Source organism: Ceratotherium simum, chromosome 8, assembly GCF_057802395.1.
Source record: "Ceratotherium simum simum isolate JZ-2026a chromosome 8, ASM5780239v1, whole genome shotgun sequence".
NCBI lineage: Eukaryota > Metazoa > Chordata > Mammalia > Perissodactyla > Rhinocerotidae > Ceratotherium > Ceratotherium simum.
This window is the reverse complement of record NC_141907.1, coordinates 7,098,017-7,123,350: the sequence shown is the minus strand read 5'-3', so window position 1 is coordinate 7,123,350 and position 25,334 is coordinate 7,098,017. Positions and strand designations below refer to the sequence as shown.

The window sequence follows — 25,334 nt, the reverse complement described above, 5'->3', positions numbered from 1 at the left end:
GTGATATTACAACATGAAAAGATTGATAGAGCAATGAAACAGAATAGAAAATTCAAAAATAGACAACTGTATATAGATATTTAGTATACAACAAAGATTTAATAAGTGGGGCTGGGATAAATAGGTAGTTACATGGGAAAAGGATGAAAGTGTTTCCTTTCCTTACACTGTACACCAAGATAAATTCCAAATGCACCAGAGATATAGACATAAAAAATGAACCACATGCAAGAAAAAAACATGGATGAATTCTTCTATAACTTAGGATTGGAAAACACTTCACTAGGACTCAAAATCCAGAAGCAATAAGGGAAAACACTGATAAATTTAACTACACAAAATTTAAAAAATACATAGTTTTGCATGATAAAAAACAGTGTTAAGTGGTGGGGGATGTTGACAGTGGGGCAGGCTATGAGTGAGCGGGGACAGGGGATATATGGGAATTCCCTGTACTTTCTGCTCAATTTTGCTGGGAACTTAAAACTGTTCTAAAAAATAAAGTTTATTAAAAAACAAACACCATAAGTAAAGTAAAAAGAGGGAAAAAAGACAACAACCTCGTAGTACACTAGACAAGAGAGTTCACAGAAAAACAAAGCAAATAGCTGTTAAACATGAAAAGATGCTCAATCTTATAATAAGACAATGCATATTAAAAACTACACAAAGACACCATTTCTTGCCTATTGTGATAGGCAAAAAATAATGTCTGAAGACATAGTGGGTTGGTCAGGTTGTGGAGACGCAGGCACTTTCATATACTGATGGTATGAATGCCAAATGGTGTTGACTCCTATGGAGGGGAATTTGGTAATATCTAGCAAAATTACATTACTTACTCTCTAACCCAGCAATCTCACTCCTACGAATCTATCCCAAAAACACAGCAATAATATGAAAAGGTATGTGCAAGACACATTGCAGCAATATTGTAATTCAATTTTAATATGGCAAAAGCCTGGAAACAATCCCTATGTCAGAACATCCCTATAAAATCCCTATGTCAAACACAGAACTGGCTGAATAAATTCTGGAGTACCATGGAGCTGTAAAAAGGAATGAAGAAACCTTTATACACTGCTGTGGAGCAATCAAGCGAGGTGGAGACAGGTGTGTACAGAAAGGAACTTCCTTACTCTGACAAAAGACATCTACAGAAAACCTACAGCTGACATCACCCTTTATGGTGAAAGACTAAATGTTTTTCCCTAAGATGAGGACTAAAGTAAGGATAGAGTAGACCTGAACAACAACAGAGGAGAGAGAACAATTACAAAATCATTTACCGAGGCCGGCATTACTCTGATACGGAAACCTAACACAGATAATTACAAGAAAGGAAAATTAGACAAACGCTCTCATGAACATAAATGCAAACACCCTTAACAAAATATATGCAATCTGAATTTAACAATATATAAAGACAACAATGCATCATGACAAGTGGTGTTTATCCCAGGAATGTGAAGTTGGTTTAACATTTGAAAATCAATCAATGTAATATACCATAATAACAGAAAAGAAAACCACATGATCATCTCATTTGACGCAGAAAAAGCTTTGAAAAATTCAAGATTCTTTCATGATAAAAACTTTCAGCAAACTAGGACTAGAAGGTGTGCAGGAAAGGACTGACTCAGCAAGTTTGGGGTGTTCCAACTCTACACATTACAAAGACTCTGGCCCTGGGCCAGTTCCCGGGAGATAACCTCTAAGCTCGCAGAATATCCCACTTGGTAAGAGTAGCTTTGTATACCTGTGGCCTTAGACCACACCAGACAGTTTATGCTAACAATGTGATTTGTGATGGGGGCCTTGGACCAAGCTCTACGAGTTTGACCTCTGGAGGGGCTGGAGACGGAGCAACTACGGTCAGCTACTCAGGGGCTTCATGCCTACACGTCTGACCCCCACTGAAAATCTGGACGAGGCTCCAGTAAGCCTCCTGGTTGACAACACTGTAGGTGTTGTCACACATCACACATTCTTGTTGCTGGGAGAATTAAGCGCTGCGTGTACTCCTCCACCGGGAGAGGACACCTGGAAGCTTGCATCTAGTTTCTCCTGGGTGCTGACTTATGTGCCTCTTCCCTTTGCTGATTTTAATCTGTGTCCTTTCACTGTAATATACCATAACCATGGGTATAACAGCTTTTATGAATTCTGTGAGTCCTTCTAGCAAATCTCTGAACTTGAAGGTAGTTTTGGGAACCCCTAGCAAAGAAGGGAATTTCCTTAACCTGATAAAGAGAAGCTACAGAATACCTATAGCTAACATCACACTTAATAGTGAAGCATTAAATCCTTGCCCTTTAATCACAAGGCAAGGATGTCCACTCTAATCACTTCTATTCAACATGGTACTGGAGGCCCAGGTCCTAAGCAGTGCAATAAAGTGGAAAAAGAAAATAAAAGGCATAAAGATTAAAAACTAAAACTACTGTTATTTACTTATAGTATGATTGCTTATGTATAAAATTACATAGAATTTACAAAAAAGTTACTAGAACTAATATGTGGATTTATTAAGATTGCAGGAAAGCAGATCAATATAGAAAACTCAATTGTATTTCTATACACTAGCAATGAGAATTGAAAAAGAAAATTAATAAAATACCATTTACAACAGCATCAAAAAATCCAGGAAAAAACATAACAAAAGATGAGCAAGACTTCTACACTGAAAATGACAAAATATTGCTGAGAAAAAGAAATTTAAAAATAAAGTTAAAGATAGAAATAAATGGAAAGATATACCACGTTTGTAGACAGAAATTAAGATGCCCATTCTCCCTAAATTTATCTATAGATTCGATATAATTCCTATAAACATCCCAGGTTTTCTGAAGGAATTGACAAGCTGTCTCTAAAATATATACGGAAATATACAAAGGATCTAGAATAGCAAAAACAGAATTGAAGAAACAGAAATTTGGAGGACTTACACTAGCTGACTTCAAGACTTACTACAAAGCCACAGTAATCAACACAGTGTGGTACTGGAACAATGATAATCCAATCAATGATACTGAACAGAGTCCAGAAACAGACATATACATGTATAGTCAATTGATTTTTGATGAAGGTGCCAGATCAACTCAAGGAGGAAAAGAAAGTCTTTTAAACAAATACTGCTGGAATAAGTGGTTATTTGTATGGAATAAAATGAACCTCAGCCCCATCTCACTCTTTCAAAAAAATTAATCTGAGATAGATGACAGACTTCAATATAAAACCTAGAATCATAACAATTCTAGAAGAAAACATAAAAGAATATCTTGGCAACCTTGGGGCAGACGAAGGAAAAATTGATAAACTGGACTTCCTCAAAATTAAAAGTTTCTACTCATCAAAAGACACCATTAAGAAAATGAATAGAGGGGCCAGCCCCGTGGCACAGTGGTTAAGTCTGGCATGCTCTGCTTCAGCGGCCCGGGTTCACCAGTTTGGATCTCAGGCACAGAACTATACCATTAGTCAAGCCATGCTATGGCAGTGACCCACATACAAAATAGAGGAAGACTGGCACAGACGTTAGCTCAGAGCTAATCTTTCTCACACACACACACACACACACACAAAGAAGACGAACAGACAAGCCACAGAATGTGAAAAAATATTTGCAGCACATAGACAAAGAACTTGTCTGTAGGATATACAAAGAACTCCTATACAAGTTAACAAAAAAAAAACATACAATCCAATAAAGAAACAAGTAAAAGACTTGAACAGACACCTCACAGAAGAAAATGTATGAATGGTCAATAAGCACATGAAAAGGTGTCCGACAACATGAGGAAATAAAACCACAATGACATACCAAGACACACACCCACCAGAATGGTTTAAAACAATATCAACACCCAATCACGGTGAAGATGTAGAGCTTTCACACACTGCTGGTAGGAGTGTAAAACAGGACGACCACTTTGGAGGACCTAGGGCAGTTTCTTATTAAGTTTAAGAAACATCTCCACTATGACAGGCAACTCTACTTCATGTGTCTACCTAAGAAAAATGAAATGATATATCCACACAAAGGCCTGTACAAGAATGTTCACGACATCTTTGTCCATAACAGTCAAACAGTGGAAACAAACAAATGTCCACCAACAGGAGAATGGATAAACCAACTGTGGCATATTCATGCAACGTAATACTACTCAGCAATAAAGATGAACAAATTACTGATAGACACAAGACGGATAAATCTAAAAAAAATTGACAAGCAAAAAAAGCCAGTTAAAATCATAACTGAAAAGAGAAACCTATTTAAAAGTAAACTGAGGATTTATTGTTTGACATTAAGTATATAAACATGATTATTAAATTTATTACTTATTTCCTCACATTTTTTTGTGTGTGTCTGAGTAAGATCAGCCCTGAGCTAACATCCGATGCCAATCCTCCTCTTTTTGCCAAGGAACACTGGCCCTGGGCTAACATCTGTGCCCATCTTCCTCTACTTTATATGGGACACCGCCACAGCATGGCCTGACAACCAGGATCCAAACCTGCGAACCCCGGGGCCACCGAAAAAGAGCATGCGCACCCAACCGCTACGCCACCCGGCCGGCCCCCCTATTTCCTCACATTTTACCTCAAATATTAGTTTTGAGATTTAGTACTTGGCAACCTGACACATTAGCCAATTTTCAAACTAACTTGAAATGAACAAGACATCCATTTGCCAGAATTTTCTGTGTTCTAGTTACTAAATGACAAGTGACTTAACATTTCTTAGCCTGTTTTCTCATCTGTAAAATGGGGCTATAAGAGTATCTTTCTACTGGTTTATATGTAAATAATTAGCACAGTCAATAGAGCTGAAAAAATCAGCTATTACTACCACTCCTCCTGCTCCTATTATTACCGTGGAATAAGAAAAGGCAGAGTGGTTTGATAAAGAAAATTTCTTGTGAAATCCTAAAGCAATCTACATTTTTTATTCTGACAAGATGCAAACTAATGGAAGAACAGAAGAAAACAGCTGAAACAACCCATCAATAATTCAAAAAATTCAGAGAAGGGGGCACACTGCTGTAATCTGTACAAGGGACTCAGCAGGGTTTCCTAATGGCTGGCCCAACTAGTGCTGATCTAGGTTGGTGCTATGGAGGGGGAGGGATTTAAGGAGTCAGCAGGGGAGGAGTCTCGGGGTGGTAGCCACAAGCTGCTTGAGTGCTAGACAGCCCTCTCCTCTGCCACGTTGCTCAGGAGGACGGACCTGATGTCCTGCTAGACTATCCTGGTGGACAGTCACTCCAGTAATTCCACAAATCCCATGACAGGTGGAGACTGGGTCCTTAAACCCTTGGCTGACCGCCTGCCTGAGAAAGATACATTTAGAAATGGGGTTTGGAGACAAAAGTGGGCTTGAATTCTAGTCTGCCACTTATGTGCAGTGTGACCTCTAGTCTGTCACTTATTTGCAGTGTGGCATCTAGTCTCCCACTTTATTTGCAGTGTGACCTCTAGTCTGCCACTTATCTGCAATGTGATAGGTTTTTTTTTTTCCCTATCCTCTTTGCTTAAGTTTTCTTCACCTGCAAAGTGGAGAAAACAGCACCTTTCTAAAAGAGTTCTTATGAAATTGAACGTGATCACCCACGAGAACGTACCTAGCATAGAGGCTGGCACGCAGTAGGCACTGTGCTGGCTCACCTTCTAAGTGCTGGGCCTCAGTTTCCTTACCTGTGAGGTTGCTTTTAGTATCTTTCATTCAAACCCAAGAAAACAGCATTCATTCTGGCTTTCTTCCTTCCATTTCTTTGATAATAAGAAACCTAGCTTCCAGTATCCTTGCAATAATATTACTACTCAGAGTTGTTGCAAAGACTAAATAACACAGTAGACAAAAAAAGTGCCCCATAAAATGTAAGTACTTTACAAATTCTTACTATTACTAATCCAGAGTGTAGAAGTTACTGGGGGCTTCATAGGGTAGGTATCACTTAGGCAAGCTCTTGAAAGACGAGTAAGGTTTTGCCAGGCACAGAAGGGCAGAAAGGACAGCCTAGGCATAGGGAACCAGGAGTGAAACTGCTGGGTCAAAGGATGGTCATTTAACTTGGGAGAATTATTTGGCTGTTTCTAATAAAGAACTATTTTATACTCCCGCCCGTGATAGATGTGAGTTCCAGTTGCTACACATCCTCCCCAACTTCTGTCATTTTTATTTGAGCCATTCTAATAAGAGTGAGATGGTATTTTGTGGTTTTTAATTTATTTTGTTATGAAACAATCACAGGCAGAAAAGTCTGAAGTACAGTACAAAGAATCCTTTTTCCTGAACCATGGGAGAGTAAGTTGCTAACCTGATGCCCCTTCACCGCTGAATATTTTAGTATTTCCTAAAAACAAGAGCATTCTTTGATAGAACCTGAGTACAACCATCAAAATCAGGAAACTTGCATCAATACATTACTTCCATTCTTTCCACAGACTCCATTCTAATTTCACCAGTTATCGCAATAATATCCTTTATAACAAAAGGATCCAGTTCAGAATCACGCATTGCATCTACTGTTATTTCTCTTTAGTCTCCTTCAGTTTGAACACTTCTTCAGTCTTTCCTTGAGCTTCCTAACCTTGATATAAAATAATGTGCCAGTTATTCTGTAAGACATGCATCAATGTGAGTTTGTCTGACCTTTCCCAATGGTTGGATTCAGGTTATGCATCTTTGGCATTAAAAAGTGATATTCTACTCATATTCTTCTCACTGCATCCTATCAGGCTGTGCATGACTTCACTTTGATCACCTGAGTAAGGTGGTGGCTGCCAGGCTTCCCCACCGTAAAGTTACTCCTCGCTTTGTAATTAGTAACTACTGGGGTAGGCAGTGTTTTGATGCTATGTAATTATCAATTTCAAACTTTCAGTTTACGCATTTATTGATTCCTATCTAGAAAGACTCCTAATGTCTTATTTTATTCAACAGGTTATAATCTGCTATTATCATTTATTTTGATGCTCAAATTGTCTCTAATTTGGCCAGTGGAAGCCGCTTCAAACTGGCCTGTGTCCTTCTCATGTCCCCATCATTCTCTGAGCCTTTCCTTGCTTTCCGGTACGACAAAATGTTCCAGGCTCATATTATACTTTCCTTGACCCAGCCCTGGAATCAGCCATTTCTCTACGGAGCCCTGGTTCCTGGAAGCTGAAATTGTTATTTAGAAGTCAAGATCCAAGTGCTAAGTATGCTTGTTGCTATTGGGGTGGCACTGCTTCCATGCCCTCTCAGTTGCCGAGCCAGAAAATATATGCGTGCACTTGCATACGTAAACATACATTTACTACCATATTTATTTCTATATCTATCTACGTAAATTGCAAACCATGAGTTCACACCAGTACCTTTTATTCCAGTCCAACACCACAGGCTTCATTCTGACTTTTTCCCTTTCACTTTCCCAACAGTGTGAAATCTGGCTTCATTATCCTTATACATTTACTTATTTGATCAACTGCCCTGTTTATAACCAACCTGCCATCTCCACTGCCACTCCTCCCTGCATGGATACACCCCTCTCCTTGCTGGGCTCTGACCTGCTCTGGGAACTCTCGGCTCCCCAACACTGCAGACACCCACCTGACTCTGCCCTACTCCATGGCTGCAGGACTGAATTGCTCAGAAAGGAGATGGGCTTTTTTGTCTTTTAAATAAAGGGCTCCTTTAATGTCTGTCATCCTTTGTATCCAGAGTATGCTAATGTGCCAGTTTTCATTTTACAATGAATAAAAGACTGCAATGCAGCAGACTTAGACAAAGTTGAGCGTTTTTTTTTTTTAAGTGATAAAAATGGATCTAATTATACACGGAATGTCTATTGAGATCCTCAGGGAAATTACAAATTAACTAGTTGAAGGCAATTTAAAAAAAAGCAATTTTTTAAAAAGTCATAAGAAAGATCAGTTTATGCTCCATGATTTATTTAAACTGATTTCTGTAACTGAAGGCTGAGCATTTGATAACCGCAATCACCACAACTTCCACCTGGCCAACATCTGTTTCCAGGTCCCTTATTTGAAAAACCTTGGGATTCTATTTAAAATTTAAGAACAGAAGAAGGTAGAAAAGAGGGAGAGAAACAGATTTTTCAGTTCTGAAACAAGAAAATACGTGGAAGAAGTTCTTTGCAAACCTTGAATGAAGCCCTATGTACATATTAGAGAAAAGTGATTAATATTACAGAGCCAAGCGTACTCTTATATTTCTTTTATGCCCCCAACAAAGCCCTTGAATGCCATGTATGAAGTTTAGCCTTCGTGAGACATGGAAGCAAGGCAGTGATAAAATTATATGTATGTTTTAGGCTAATGCCTTCAGGGGCAAGGTGAGGAAAGAACTAGAAGGGAGGGCTGGACTACATTGCGAGGGGTCACATAGTTATTTCCATCTTTTGCTCCAAGTAATTGGCACAGGGCAGCTATTTGGCAGGAGACAAGTCTGTACTTCAATTCACTGTCTAAATGAGAACAATTCCCATCTGACTGATCTTAATTTGTCGAAACCTCTGCTGAGAACCAGGACCTGAGGAGGCAGCAGCAAAAGGCTCTTCTTACTTTACCTGGGGTACCTACTAAGCCTCCAGTGTCAGGGTCCACCTGGGATAAGCAAGCAGAGATTGGCATCTCTCCCTCTGGTGGGTGAGACCCCGTGAGCACCACGCCATCTTGATGGTAAAGCACGTATCATCAGAGCCCTACCCTCCCCCTCGGGGACTTGCTAGGGGCAAACACTCTGCCCGCACTCCTCCCCAAGCCTGGACTGCTTTCTCCCTTTCTAACCACTTACCCAGTCTTTCCTTGCAACATCCAATCAAAGCCCATTGTTTGAGAAATCTGCCCCGGGTACCCCGACGTTCAAATCTTAGTTCAGCTGCATGATGCTGGACAAGTAACCCAAATTCTCTGAGCCTCAATCTCCTCTATAAAATGGGATACTAATATTTATTAGTGGTTGTGAGGATTAGATGACATACATTAACACACTGCCCGACATTTGTTAAATGCTTAACAGTAGATAACAGTACAAGTTAACATATAGTAACTCCTCACTACAAGTGTTTTACCTATACCAAGTCATTTTGTTCTCAACAAAGATAACAACAACCCAACAAGACAGGTATTGTGAATTTTTCCATTTTATGAATGAGGAAACTAAGGCACAGAGAAATTAAGCAATCTTCCGAAAATCACACAGCATGTAAGTGGCAGAGCCAGGATTTGAACACATGCTCTGGCTGCAGAGTCTGAGCTCTTACACACTATGCTATACTACTCAGTAGTACCGTTACCCCCTCTGAACTTGCTAATGGTTTCACTAATTAGCACGAAGCCTGATTAAGCTGGCTAATTTTTCAAATTTAATAGCAACCTAGTCTGACTAAGCTCCTTGAGGGCAGTGACTTTATCTCTTGCTTCTCTCTGCCTCTGCTCTCAGTTAACTATTTGCTGACAGGTAACTTGACTTGTCTACTTACTATCCTCCACAAATGCTTCTATTTGTTGGCACTTACAATTTCAAATCTGTTTCACAAGTGTGTTAACACAGCAGGCCTGAGACCACTACCCTTAGACAGGCCTGCTTACAAGCTCAGCCCTTGGCTGGTGTCTGGGAACTTGAACTTGGGGAGAGCTCCCATCACCCTAAATGCGAAGAGCAGCTCACGTGCTTAAACTGTTGTGCAAACAATGTGGTGTATGCTGAACACCTGCTTTCCTTCTGGGAGTCTGGAGTTTTGGTGTGTTCCAGTCAGAAGGTACCCATATGACCAGCCCCAGTAAAATCCCTGGGCAGTGAGTCTCTATGAGCTTCCCTGGTGGACACTTCACACGAGTTGTCACAAGGCACATCTGTGACTCCTGGTCTCCTCTGCACTTCGCCCATGCGCCTTTCCCTTGTTGTCTGCTTTGCACTCTTTCACTGTAATAAATCACAGCCATGAGCAGGACTATATGCTGAGTCCTGTGAGTCCTCCCAGAGAATCACCTAACCTGAGGCTGGTGCTGGGGACCCTGACACAATAAGAATTAAGAAAATTTGTCCTAAAACAGTATGTAATGTTATCTCCTGAAAGAACACCCTAAAATCTTTCCAAAGCCAGTTTACAAGTGGTCAAGAGTGGGAGCCTGGAGCCAGCACTCCTGTTCACTTAGGAATCCAATCTCAGGCTGGCTGAGCAGCTGCAAGGAAAGCAGCTTTGAGGACTCAGTCCCTGTGTTCTCAAAGCTAGCAGCCCAATGGGGAGGACAAATAGGGGGACAGACAGTTGCCACGGGAAATACTGAAGTCTGGCTCTGTTGCCTCCTGGCTGAGTGACCTTGGGCAAGTCATTTAACCTGCTGGAGGTTAGTGTCTCACCTGCAAAAGGGGGCTCATAACTGTACTTGCACTGTTATGCAAGGGGGTTGGGGGCTAGAGTGGGGTGCATCCTCGGAGCCCCTGGCATCAAGTGAGTGCTCCTTAGGAGGGAGCTGCAGATGACCTGAGGAAGGCCTCGCAGGGGAGCACTGATGACTGTGCTCCAGCTCTTCCCTCTTCCCTCAGGAAGACACTTTCAGAGACAAGGAGGAGGGGCATGGGGGTCAAAGAGACACAGGTAAAATGGCTAAAACTGTGCCTGCCTCATAGGGTTCTTAAGACAAGATGGGCAAGGGCACGGTTTTTGGACCAACAGCCTGGGCTCAAATGCCAGCTTTACCACCTCCGGGCTGTGGGATCTTGGGTGAGTTGCCTAACTTCCCGAGCCTCAGTCTCCCCATCTGTAAGGTGAGGATAATAACAGTCCCTGCCTCACAGGGTGTCATCATCTCATAAAGTGTCTAGCACAGAGCCTGCACACGGCACGTGCTCAACAAGCACGAGCTATGGCATTTTGTGAAGAAATTCACGCATTGTACATTTTAAAGCATAAGTGTTCTATAAACCTGAGTTGCTATTATTATTGTTACTATTATTAATTAAGGAACATCAAGGGAGACAATACTTACAATCTTTTCTTATCCACCACTCGTTTAACTCGGATGGCTCTTTGTTCTGAGTAAAGTTTACACACTCCTGTTGCAGGGGAAAATACCAGAACAGAGACCATTTAAAACTGTTTCTCAGGCAAAGGTATCATTAAATATAATGAGACACTAAAGTCTTCAGCTAGCAAAGCTAAATTTTGCATCACATCTATTGTGAAATGCCACATTTGACCTTTAAGATAAAATGAAATACTTTTTAAGTAATCTTCAATGAAATCCACAACAGCACTCCTGTGCTCCTTCACTTGCTGGGAATGTATCTCCTTGTGGGCTGTAACAGAAAAGGACAACAGTCAGGTCTTTGTACTCAATTATGCTGAGGAACAATTCATCAGCTTCCTTAGAACAGTTTCTTTACTGAAAGTATTTTTAAAATACAGCTATAAAACAAGTCTTGTGTCAGTACCATTACATTTTTAAAACAGTAGGATTTATTAGGCTTTTACGAGACTGAAAGATTAAACCTGTAGAGAAACTACAGACAACAACTGATGGTTTATTACAGCATGTGGGGATCGTATTTGACACGGCCCACTCCCTGAGTGCTGACCCCTTTCGTATTAACAGCATCCAATGCTCCTTCAAGTAACATATTTAAATCAAACTCAAACCACACACTCCCTCTGCCTGAGTCAGTGCTGTTTTTCAGCTTGGAAGTCTCTGTCCTGTCCCCCCAGCCACTCAAATTCCGAGGGTCCCTTAGACACTGAGTCAAACCTTCCTTCTCCAGGAAACCTTCCTTGACTCCTAACCACAAGGATGCTTTTCTTCTGCAAACTCGCATATCTTCTTACAGTCTACCACTTATTTTGGTAGGACAGCTCCCGTTTACTGAGAGACTGAGTGCCTACTATGTGCAGATACTCTGCTAGTATTTTACATATATTACTGCTAATAAATCCAAACAATCCAAAAGGCAATTACGACTATGCCTATTTTACACACGAAGAAACTAAGGTTCAGAATGAATAAGGAGCCCAATGTCACAGGGTTTGGTACTGAATTGCTGGTTTTATTAACGTTCATGTATTTTCTATGTTATCTCAAAGAATGTACGGGCCCTTAAAGGTAGGGGGCATGATTTATGATTTTACCATAGGGTTGCTTAACCTGAGATTCATGTGAGGAATTCAGCAGATCCATGAAATTATACACAAAATTTCATGTGTATGTATATTTTTCTGGCAAGAATGTCCATAGCTTTCATCAGACTCTCCAAGTGGTCCACCAGGGCTCTACAGGAAGCCTCCCAAACAAAAGTGTGCATCAAGAGCACAGCAGTATCTGGCCACTTGGAACTCTACACTGTTTAATGTGTTCTGTATCTGCCTAAACAAATTTAAAAAGAATCAAGGAAGATACATGACTTGGGAAGCCATCTCAGTGCCTCAATAAAAACTGAACATTAATGAAGTGAGATCATAGCGATCCTAGTACAAGCTCTGGTTCTAAGCAGGCTATAAGAATTTAATTTAATTCTCATAACAACCCTAAGAGATACATCCTATACGTGTCTCCATTTTATAGATGAAGAAACTGAGGCCTAGGGAAATTACGTGACTTGCCCAAGGCCATATGGCTAGAATGTGGTGGAAATGGGGTGGTACCTAAGTAGCCATGGCCCCAGAGCCTTCCTCCTAATCATGCGAGTGTGATACTAAAGTTTCCTTTAATACTACATGTAGAGAACTTAGATTACCCTCTTCCATTGTTATCCACACACCATCAACCACTGCCCCACTAATGCCACCCAGAACACATGCGCACATGCACACACTTAGACACACAATTTGTTTTCTCTGACCCTGGCCCTTAGAAAATTTTTGGTTCTGTTTGGAGAGATCTTTTCCACTTCCTTCCTCCCATTTGTTGAATTTTTCATTACTTTTAACAGTACAGGCTAAAACACGGCTCAGGAAAAGAAGGATTTTAAAGTTTTAAAACCTAAATCTAAATAAGAACTCAAGAGGGAACTAACTGGTTGTGTGACATGAATCTTGTTTAAGTACTTTAAAATAGAGTCATGGTTGTCTGTCTGCATCTCTCAGAGCACCTCACCTTGTGTTCTTAGTTGCTGGATTGCTTCTGAGCAGGTCCTCATGAAGGTCTGAGCATCCTGGTCTATCTGGTCTCGTTCTGTGTCTGTCATCTTCCCATACTCAGACATGATATGGCTGAAAAAAGAGAGAGAGAGAGGGATGACATTATAGGGCAGCAGCAAACGGCCACATCATGGGGCGTGAACGGGAGGAAAAGCTTCCCTGTTGAAGTGACATTTAAGCTGCGACTTCAAGTATGAGGAGGAACTGGCCAGGCTAAGATGTCGGAAAATGATCTAGATAGTAGAACCAACACACACAAAGGCCATCAGGTAGAAAAACCTTCCTGCAGAGACCAACCTGGAGCATGCCAGGCCACTGAGAGAGTGAGGCGAGCATGGAGAGGTGTCGGGTGGCTGGGGCACACCAGGCCTCCTTAAGAATGTGGGCTTTGACTTTGAGAACAACGGGGCAGCTACCAAAGGCTTTCACACAACACAGTGACAGAAGGAGATTTACATTAGGAGAACACCCTGGGTGCTGCATGGAGAATGATGTGGGGACACTAGGTGGCAGCTCTTGAGATACATGTGAGAAGCTGTTTCACGCTGCCGTTTTTTCCATGTTGACAAGCAGTCTTCAAAACTCACAACAAAAAAACTTTTAGAAACACATTCCATTTCCGCTGATACTAAGTTTAAAAACCCTAAAGTTACTGAGCTAGTAACGATGCTCAATGTCAGTAATGCAGCACCTTGAAGCTCAAAATACAATAGTTATATTACCTTGCTCATCTTTGTAAGGTCTGAGCAGGTGTGGCAGCATTCTCATTAACAGTGATGCTATTTAGCCTAATTAAACACTCTGGACACTAGAGCTGAAATTTAGAGATCACAAAATATCAAGTTAAAAGAGACTTTAGATAAGGTAGAGACTCTAATAATTCCATTTCCACCCACCAGCCCCACCCACCTCCCATTCTCACTGAGAATAAAATACAAAGTCCTGATTGCCCCCACCTCCACCCTCGCACTTACTTCCTGCCACTCACTCGCATTCACTTCACTCCAGCCACACTGGCCTCCTTGCTGTCTCATCAGCCACGCCCACTCCTGTGGCAGCCTAGAATGCTCTCCCAGCAGATGTCTACGCTTTCTCTTTGTTAGGGTCTCTGCTCAGAGGGCCTGATCAGAGCAGGCTTCCCTGGACCTCCACGTGCTCACCTCTCAGCACTCGCCCTCACTGATTTTTAGCCCTGTGCCCGGTATTAAGTTACTGTCTCTCAGCTTCAAAGCCGCCCTTCTACCCTCTGCTGTGGGATTCAGGGGCTGGGGCTCTCCAAATCATACTGCTGTTCCACACTGTCTATATTCCCTACCCAGCTTTACTTTTCTTAGAGCACTTATGACTCCCCAAAATATTAAATACTTATGTCTATCTCCTCCCACAAGAATGCAAGCTTCATGAAAGCAGGGACTGTATCTCGTTCGTTTTTGTTTCCCCAAGACTTAAACTGGTGCTCAGCACATAGTAGGTGTGCTCACATTAGTTGTGCCAGACACTCTTCTCAGTGCCTTACATGTGTTTTATTTACTTATTTAATCCTTGCAAATCACTCATTCACTCACTCATATACTAAAGCCCCTCATGTGTCAGGCACTCTGGCAAGGGTAGGGGGTTCAAAGAGGAATAAGGCTCGATTCTGATCCCCACAGAAGGTACTGCACCAGACGGGAGACTGACAGAAACAGGGAGCACACGGAACTGCCGTGTGGGTGTTGGTCTAGAAGTGCATGGTGGGACCCAAAGCAGGCAGTTGCCAGTGCGTGCAGGGGAGATGCCAGGCAGGCAGAGAGGAAGACACTCCACAGAGAGAGTCGGAGGAGACCTGCTACTAATTCCCGACCTGTGGCTCATGGCTGTAACAACCACATGTTTGGTCTCCACCAGCAAACATCTGAGAGTGAAAGGGAAAACAGGAGTAAACTGGGTGGTCCCTGCAAACCCAGCATTCTAGCCATGGACCTCTGGGGCCCCCTGAATTACTTCAAGCGGCAGCATATCATACGAACACAGACAGTGTCTCTATACCGAATGTGTCTAGCATATGTCTGCACTATTTTTCAAAAGAATGTAAATGGTATTATGACAAATAAGTACACATTTACTTAAGATGGTTACTAAATCTACAATAGCTGTTTCTCCAGTATCAACAGGATTCCCAAAAATACAGCAAATATACAAAATACAAATATTCCACTATCAACTGGAAAGGAGTCCTTGCAGTACGAAGCTGGGGACTACTTGTATAGCCACTGGAGGCTTTTAAACGGAGGGACCTGCATTTTGCATTAGGTCCTCTGTGGTAGCTGGCCTGAGGCAGATGAAACCAGACCCCAGGTGGCCTTGACCACAGTTAAGAGGCCACTGCAGAGTGGAGGAAGAAATGAAGAGAGCTGGGGCCGAGGCCCTGTCAGTGGGGAGAGGAGGCATAAGCGATCTGAGAGAGATTTGATAGGTAACGTGGACTGACTGGGTATGGAGGTACATGAGGAGAAGCCTAGGACACAGAGCACAGAAGGCAGGAGTGGAAAGAAAGGTATTAAGGTGCTAGGCCAAGGATGGCACGCAAAGTTTAGGACACGACAGATGAAGAGATGGAGCAACGTGAAGGGTTCAAACACTCATTTTTCTGTGATATTTTAAGAACAGCACTAGATATATAATGGGCATTTGAAACACATTCATCAAAAGGAATGAATGCTTGCTGGTGACGTAGACCCAAATTAAGTATCACAATAACAAAATTATTACTATTTTGAAAAGGTTAACTATCTGGCAAATAATTCCAAAAAATATGTTCTCATAGGACATGCATATATAAATTTATCAAAGTTTAATTCTATTTCCTTTATGATGTACAGAGAACTAATTTTATTACAGATCTCAATTTATCTAAACATTAGATTCAATTAAAGGAGACTATGTTAGGTATAGGTTTGGATTAGTCAATTTACTTCAGGGAGAAAGGAGGAAAAAAACTGGGTAAGTTTATTCACTGGTTCAGAAATTTAAAGGAATATATACATACATATATAGATAATTTGGCTGATGGGTATATTAAGAAAAGGAAAGTTCAAAATCACAAAATACCATTGATATTCTATTAATTTAATATGCAACTAGATAATTCCTGAGGATAGAGAAGAAGAAAGAATAAGGTCAATTATTTTACATTGTGTTCAAAGGTTACTGAAACGGTATGGACAAAAGCTAAAGACTACAATCTTACTTTTGCTATAAATATTATATTAACAGATTAACTTCATAATGAAATTGGGCATTTACTATGGACAAGGTACTTGCCCATAGTATATGCCCAATATATACCATGAAATTAAATTGTTACTGACTGGGCTACAGACACCAAGAAAATATAGCTCCTACTCTCAGTAAACTATACCATAATAGGTGACATCCACAGGTTTATGTACATGCTTACATATCATAAAACAAACATTACATAACACTTTTCATGCATTAACACCCACTTAATTTTCAAAATTCTATGAGGTAAGTACTATTATAATTCCCATTTTACACATGAAGCAACTGAGGCATAGAGAGGTTAAATAAGTTGCCAAGGTCACCCAGCTAGCAATGAGCAGAGTTGGGATTTGAATCAAGGCATCCTGGCTCTGGAGTCTATACTCTTCACCACCACCCAGAGCACCGCTCATGTCATAAAAGGCAGGAGAGTTCAGAAGAGGGGATGCTTATTTCCCACTAGTTGATCAGGAGAAAGGCGATCTATAAACTAAATCTTGAATGGCAGGATGTGGCCGTGGGGAGGCAAGAGCAGACACCTTGAGTAAGTAAAAGAACGCAATCAGGAGAGAGGGAGCCTCTCTGGAGAACAGTCAGTGGTTCAGTGTGGCTGGAGCACAGAATGGGTAGAAGCCATGAGTTCCTGGTGGGCCTCCAGTGCTAGCTGAAGGAGTTTTATTCTGTAGCCAATGGAAGGGCTGAGCTAAATGAAGACAAATGTGGCAATACCACATTAGATGGAGTAGAGGTTACTGAAATTAGGCAGAGAATCTTGCTATTTCATCTTTCTATCACCAGCACCATGTAACAGGTAGCTGCTGGTAAATTTCAGTTGAACCGATATTTGAGAAAGGGACAATGGCAGAGCTTGGGTAGTGGCAGCAGACTGGAAAGACAGGATAGATCTGAGATGTAAAATTGTCAGGAACACAACAGACGTTGGAGGCAAAGCATCATCAGACTCTGAGATCTGGGGCCTGAGTGAGCAACAGACATTAATAGAAACAAAGAACACAGAAGGAAGAGAAGAGCAAGCTGGAAATATGAAAGAAAGAAACCATTATTAACACTTGTCCTTATAAAAGGACAGAAGTAATGCCCTTGAGACTAAATGTTCCTCAACTGACACTTTGTTCTGAAAAAAGAAACCAGGACAAATAGTCTTCTAACCATTTTGTGATAAAATCTGGAGAAACTAAAGGAGATTTTAAGTAATAAAGGATCACTTTCTGAAGTTCTATAATCTATTAAAGGGAAAGGGAAAAGTCAACGTGACGTACACTACGATGCGCACAGAACTGAGGCTACTAACATTCACTGTGGCCTGATAAAATTCAAGAGAGTAAAAATCTGGTGCAGTCTAAAAATTGTAATAATAGACCAATTTCACATGATGGGCACTCAAAAAGCATTTGGTTGCTTGGATCTTGTTTAACTGATCTGACCCTTTTATCCTAATCTTCTGAGGGCCATAGGAAAAGTCTGGCTCTTGCAAGAATGCCAGGAGTGGGAAGCAATGAGAGAAGAACCATTTGTAGTCAGAGAGTTGAAGGAGACGGGTGGCATAGAGAGAAGCAATAGTTAACAGTTCACTATTTAGCTGAATTTAGGATCAAGTGGGAATCAGATAGAGGTCAAAATATTGGCTTTATCATGATTCTGATCAAAAGTGGTCCCCTAACAGTGCCTGGCAATTACGCTCTAAGTCCCTGGGGCATTTGCTTTCCCACTCTCCTAGATGCCCATTTCATATCTTCGCCACACTCCTGAAAACTCCAACACCTCCTTCCCCATCTTCAGTGTCAGAGATAACTTTGCTTCCTGTGTCCTGAGAACCCCTACAAGCTCCCACCACATCTCCCCACCTCTCTTCCTCTGGGCTCACAGACTCTGCCTTCTCTCCAGCTACTACGGATGAAGTGTCTATCTCCTGGTTATGCCTCCTCCACCTGGGCACCAGACTAGCCCCAGCAATTCTCCTTTCTCTCTCCTGCACCATCAACCTTAAATGAATTAATATGTGCACATAATGCTTAGAAAGTGTCTGTCACACAGTGAATACTACATGTATTAGTTACTAATAACACCAGTTTTTCCTGTCTACTGGATCTTTCCTAGCCACATACAGCATGGTGTTATTTCTCCCAACTCAAAAAACAAAACAAAACCTCTCAACTCCACGTCTCCTACCAGCTACTGTCCAATTTCTCCCCTCTTTTGAATAAAACTTCTCTAAGAAGTTTATGCCCCAGGTCTCCACTTTCCTGACCATTCTCTCTTGAACTCAATCTAAACAGGCTTTTAGCTTCATCACTGTCGTCCTCGTTCCCCAAGGTCACCAATGATCCCCACATTGGCTCAGCCCTCACCCCAGTTACTTCGCACAGACTGGAAAGAGCTGATGGCATCTTCCTCCTGGCCTTCACGACACCACACTCTCCTGTTTTCCTCCTACCTCACCAGCTGCTTGTTTTAAGCCTTTTTGTTGACACCTCTTAGCTCCCGACCATTTAACGACGGGTGTTCATGGCTCAGTCCCTGACTCTCTTCGTTATCGACACCATTCCCTTGGTGAGTTTGTCTCATGGTTTTACCAGCGTAAATACCAGCTTTACGTTGACAGGTCGCAAATTTCTATTTTTAGTCTGGACCTCTCCTTGAACTTGAGACACGTATACCTAACTGTCTGCTAAACATCACCATTCGGATGTTTAATTTGCATTACAAATATGCCCATAACTGCGCTCCTGCCCGTCCTCCTCAAACATTCCAGCATTGCCCATCTGTGTTGACGTTACTTCCATTTCTTCTACCTGCTTAGGCCCCAAACCCGGAGTCATCCTTGACTCCTCTGTTCCTCTCCCAGCTCACATCTAATCCATCAACAAATCTTGTTGGCTCTCCCTTCAAGATATTTCCAGAATCTGACTTCTTGTTATCATTCACTGCTACCTTTCTGGTCCATGTCAGCAATATTCCTCACCTGGATTCTAACTGTTGCATAACTCGTCTGCTGCTTCTGCCTTTCCCCTCTTCAGTCTACTCTAACACACTAGCCATACTGATCCAGCTACAAAGTAATTCAGTCTATCAATGCTCCTTCCAAGACTTTCCAGTGGCTTCGCACCTAAGAGTAAAAGCCAAGGTCCCTACAAGAGCTACAAGATCCTTAAGATGACCTACAAGATGTGGCTCCTGCCATCTCTCTGAGCTCATCTTCAACTGTCCCATTCCTGCTCAGTCACACTGGCCTCCTTGCTGTTCCAGACATACTCCTACATCAGGACCTTTACACTTGCTGGCTGTCTCCTCCTTCTGGAATGTTGTTTCCCAGATATCTATATAAACTGATCCCTTAAAATCTTTTAGTGTTTACTCAATGTCCCACTCTTAATGAGGCCTTCCCTAACCTACCTTTATAAAATCATACTCTCCTGACATTCTCTATCCCCTCTCCCTTCTTCCCTCCCCCTAAAAGCACTTATCCTGCTCTAATATTCTATATATTTTACTTATTTATTTTGCTTCTTGTCTGTCTTTCCCCCCAAAATATAAGCTCCACAAAGGCAAGGATTTCTGACTGTTTGTTCACTCCTGTATCCCCATCGTCAAGAGCAATGTCTAGCATTTAGTAGGCTGATAAATCAATAATCAAGTACTTTTTGAATGACCTGACTGAAAGCATGAGGTTGACATGGAGAACAGGCTTGACATACAGCTACAACCGTGCTCCTTAATAAGTCCCTGCCACACTGATTTTACCCCCACCCCAACGCCTTCCCTGGAAAACTTAAGGTACATCCATCCTGACAGCAGGCCCCTCCCAAAGAGAATAAGGAGGAGTAAGCATGGGGCTCCTTTTAGTGCCAACCATCAGGTAAGTCCCCTCTCCTCCCTTGGTGTGGCACCGTCCCACTCCCCAACCCTAACTTCTGCTTTTCCTGGGGGAGAGCTGGAGGAGAGAGAGAAGCCCATAGGTTCCTGGGGAATGAATGGCTCTCCCCTCAATGAAACTTGAAGAGTGAGAGAGAAGTATTTCCCTATCCCAACACTCCCCAGCATCGTGTTTTCTTGACTAGTTTGGCTCAACATGCTAACCCTAACAGAAGGTACTCTACCTGAGGCAGAAGACCCAAAAGTGAGAAAAAGGGGCTGAGCAAGCATGCTGGATGCCTCCTCCCCAGCTCCCCAGTCAGATCAGCCAGGAGGAGTGAAGGGGGTGAGCAGAGGGGCCACAAGCCTCGTGCTGGCCCCTAACAGAAACTGTCTCACCAGACACGAGGCCAAAGGGTCAGGGACAAATGAGTAAGAAAGGGCTCGCTTCTCAGTGCATACGCACCCCGCGGACAGAGCACACCATAAACGACTAACTCCAAGAACACTGGATTAACAGCCTCCTACTCTGTCTTTTGATTTAATGGAAGCTCAGCTCAGCGAAACTGAAAAGGTCTAAAGGTTAATTTGATAAAACTGATTATTCAATTAAAAGGTGATGTTCCTTTAGGAAATATCATACATTAACCTTTTAAATGGGAAACTGACAGGATAGTTATTCTATTAGCAACAACAACAGAAAGTTTTTCCCCAAAACAGTATTGTTTTGTTGCCAGGACACTGCGGAAAAGGTACATCTACCAGAAGTGGAGAAATTATTTTTAATTAAAATCATTCAAGAGATCCAACCAGAGGCTACTGTGGTTGCATGCTGTTCTGCTCTAGTAAAATGTCATTATTAAAAAAAATTAAATGGGTCAATAAAGTCAGCCCTACATTATGGAAAAAATTACAGCTTCCTAATTATGTCAACCTAACATAGCCTTATGGGTCTGAAGGCAATATTTCTGAACATATTCTTTCAATTTCACCATCATAATCCAACCAAAATGTTCCTAAGAGCAGGCCAAGGCCAGCACATTGCATTGGGAGGCACAAGTAGAAGGAAAGGCTTTAAACGTCTATCAACATTGGGAGAGAGAACTTGATGGGGGAAGGTAAGGGCGGCCTTTCTCCATCTGAAGAGAATATAGGGCATCAAGTGGAATGCTTATGCCCTCTGTGAACCAATTCCCCTAGTATGACACCTAGCCTCCTTCCCTCAGCCTTCTCCCTCCTTGCCCATCCCATGGGAGAAGGAGGGTCTCCTCTGAATTGTAACCAAGCAGAAGGAACCGGGCATGAACATGCATCTAGCCACAGCTCCTTTCTCTCTCTCTTCTTTCTTTGGGATCTTCCTGCTTATAGACAGAGGTTCTGCTCTGTTTCTCTCTCACATGTGCTATAAAAGGGCCTGCCCCTGCTGTCTGTGCTCCAGGGACTGCGACTGTTAGGGGCACTAATGGCCGAGTGGGTCTAATTCAGGAACCTTCAGCAAGGCCATCCACCCGCAGACCTAAGCTCTGCCTGCCACCCTAGATTTTACTGGTGATAAAGCTGATAACACCTCCGTCTCCATCATGTTGACCTGATTCCTGCATCCCCCCCTTCTCTCTCTCCCCTCCACCTCTCTCTGGCAGAAAATAGAGGTGCTTTCTTTTCTTTCTTTTTTTTTTTTTGATGAGGAAGATTAGCCCTGAGCTAACATCTGTTGTCAATCCTCCTATTTTTGCTGAGCAAGATTGGCCCTGGGCTAACAGCTGTGCCCTTCTTCCTCTTGTTTATATGTGGGACGCCTGCCACAGCATGGCTTGATAAGTAGTGCACAGGTCCGCGCCTGCGATCCAAACCTGTGAACCCCGGGCTGCTGAAGTGTAGTGCATGCACTTTACCACTTCGCCACCAGGCTGGCCCAAGGTGATTTCTTTTTTAACTGACCACCCCCCAACTGCAGCATAGGTCAAATAGGTTTCCAAATCAATTACCATTCACCAAGAGACTTCTGTGTGCCAGGAATTCACACACATCTCATTTAATCCTCATAAGAACATTATCCACATTTTATAAAAAAGAACACACGAAGATGTGAAGTGAGCTGTGCACACTCACATGATTAACAGTGGCAGAGCTGGGACTGGAACTAAGATGTGACTGGCCTCCAAGCCCACGCCATTTCAGAGAGATCAAAACACTGGTAGGAGTGGACTCAGAACGCATTAGTTGGCAATGGACAACTGCAACGGGGAAAATGAGTAAAAGACTGAGTTTCTATAATGGGGGGATGGATTGGTCAAGACTAAGAAAGCCTCAGGAGCCACAGTTCCATCTGACGCTCAAGCCACACCACCAGTAAGTGGCAGAGCTGGGCCTGGCCCTCGGGGATCCCAGCCCTCAGTGCCAGCACTTGCTGCCATTGTAGCTGTGGGGGGAGCTTTCGGCCAGTGGCACACTGTACCGGGCAACACCGAGAAAAGGACTCAGAGTGAGTCCGCGCTGTAGTGGTCTGGGAACACTGACACACAGTGTGTGAGAGCTGAGCTCTGCTGTTTGAGGAGAAATGCCTTAATATCACTATCATAATCAAAAGTTTAAAACTATTGCCAACTTACAGAATAGCACTCTGATACAATAATCTTTTTATAAACCCATTGCTTTTTTCTTTTTCCACTGCATCTCAATTATATTGTCTTGTTTTTTTGGTGAGGAAGGTTACCCCTGAGCTGACACCTCTTGCCAACCCTCCTCTTTTGCTGAGGAGGATTGGCCCTGGACTAACATCCGTGCCCATCTTCCTCCACTTTACACATGGGACACCTGCCACAGCATGGTTTGACAAGTGGTACATAGGTCCACGCCCAGGATCCAAACCTGTGAACCCCGGGTCGTGAAGTGGAACGTGCAAACTTAACCACTACGCCACCAGGCTGGCCTCTATACTGTCTTTTTGAATCTCCCAACTAGCTGTTGAGTGATTATCACGCCCATTGTTTAGAGCAGGGTTCCACAACACTTTTTCTGAAAAGGGCCAGATAGTAAACATATTAGACTTTGCAGGCAATATAGTCTGTCACAACCACTCAACTCTGCTGTTTAGTGCAAAAGCAGCCACAGATAATATGTAAACGAATGGGTGTGGCAGGCTCCCAATAAACTTTATTTATATAGACACTGAAATTCGAATGTCACAAAATTTTCATATGTGATAAAATCTTATTATTACGTTTCCCCCAATCATTTAAAAATGTACAAACTATTCTTAGCTCACAAGCTGTACAAACGCAGGCAGTAGGCTAGACCTGGCCTGCAGGCTGTACTTTGCTGACCCTGGTTTAAAGGAAGACATTGGGTTTTACAGATTAAATGACTTTCTCAGGTTCACACGGCTAATAAGGAGGCGGGCCGGCTTGAACTAAACCAACATTTAAAGCATTCATCTAGCTGGATGCCTTTTCAAGGCAAAGGAGAGTTAACAACGGATTTCCATGAAAGATCTCTACAACCACATCTTTAACCTAGGTTGTCAGGTACTAAGAAAGGAGCTGGAAATTGACAGGTTTATACCAGTTTTGTTAAGTTTTCCCAAATGACTGTAGCTTCCATTTTTATGGACTATAATATTAGTGTTTGATATACATACACACCTTTAGAAATAAAATTTACACTGCCATCTAGTGTTGACCAACTATTTTAACTGAGAACTTAAAAATAAGGTCTTCTTGGTACTACGCATTAGAATAATAATTTTAGTATATTCCAAAATTATACAAATGAAGTACACTTAAAAGTATAAAGTTCCCTATATTGTTTAAGTAGACAAATCAGCAGGGATTATTTAAAATTCACCTAGGGTACAATTATTTTCTCCATTAAAGAATTAATAGGAACTATTTTCATTTTTGCATATATTGACAGTTTTTTAAAAATCAGAGGATTTATTTTATATTCTCTAACTTGGTGAGAAGAAGGCTTCTGAAGTACAAACAGCTTTGTTTTATAAAGATGAAATCCTAAACAGAGGTTCCTCATGTCATTTTGTATGTCCAATCCACCTTTTCTATTAATTTATACAACACCCTTGAAGCTGAGTCCTGTGGTAGAAATGCCATCCTACAGCCAAGAGCAAGTGCAGGTCAGGGCAGAGGAGGAGACGTGATACCTGCACTGCAACGTACCTGTATCTGGTGAGAGCTGGAGCCTGGTCCAGAAACCATTTTGGAAGCCTCGATCAAAACGCTCTCTCCTTATAAAAATCAACCTAACCAAAACGCTCAAGAGGCAAGAGCTGTCGTCTCTCCAAAGGCATTTTTCTGCGACTTGCATCACCCCTTCATTTGTTCAGTGAATATTTATCGAGTGAAGAACTCGGTCTCATTCACCTCTGCATGCCTCACAACATACATGGTACATATAGAGATACAAACACATGGGAGTATCAGAATAGAAGAGACTGTTGTGGGGACAGTGTGACTTTGAGGACATGGGGAATGCAAGAGCCTAGCCTGGCTAGGGGAGCTGCTTTTTGCTCTGCAGATATTCTTCCACTGCCAACCTGATCTTCCCCATTACAATTCTGCATTATTAAGTAAAAAGTAAGGACAAAAAGCTCAAAAGGAATATAGGTATGAAAAAGAACACAGTCACCAAAGTCATGGTAAAAAATATGCACTTACCTATAAGCATTAATATAATCTTTCCTGTGTTCCAGAAGAAAATCTCTCAGTTTGCCAATGTGTGAAATCTAAAATTAAAAGAAAGCAAACAGTTTAGATAGATAGATATGTTACACTCAAACGTAATAAATTTTAAGTTAACAGGAAATGGAATGCAGGTTGTAGAAAGATTCTGAAGCTACAAATGGGACAACTTTGGTTTTAGACTCTTGTATAATCACTAACTTGTTGGAACTTATGGATAGTCACCCACATTCTGAGCCTTGGTCTCTCTTTTTTTTTAAATTTAGGTAAAATTGGTATATAATATTATATAAGATTCAGGTATACAACATGATAATTCAACATCCGTATGGAGCCTTGGTCTCTTATTGATGGTTCCTTC

At 41.9% G+C, this 25,334-nt stretch overlaps 1 protein-coding gene across 2 annotated transcripts in view; it reads right to left on the bottom strand.

Moving 5' to 3' along the window:
* Positions 1-25,334, bottom strand: part of STX18 (syntaxin 18) — a 133,810-nt gene that overhangs the window by 36,196 nt on the left and 72,280 nt on the right. For both annotated transcript variants that reach the window (XM_087434911.1, XM_004432267.3), the window contains exons 2-5: positions 24,950-25,017; positions 13,099-13,214; positions 11,234-11,311; positions 11,002-11,068 (exon numbers count right to left, since the gene is read on the bottom strand). In XM_087434911.1, the coding sequence (XP_087291037.1) occupies positions 11,002-11,068; positions 11,234-11,311; positions 13,099-13,214; positions 24,950-25,017 (329 nt within the window). The remainder of the gene's footprint in view (positions 1-11,001; positions 11,069-11,233; positions 11,312-13,098; positions 13,215-24,949; positions 25,018-25,334) is intronic.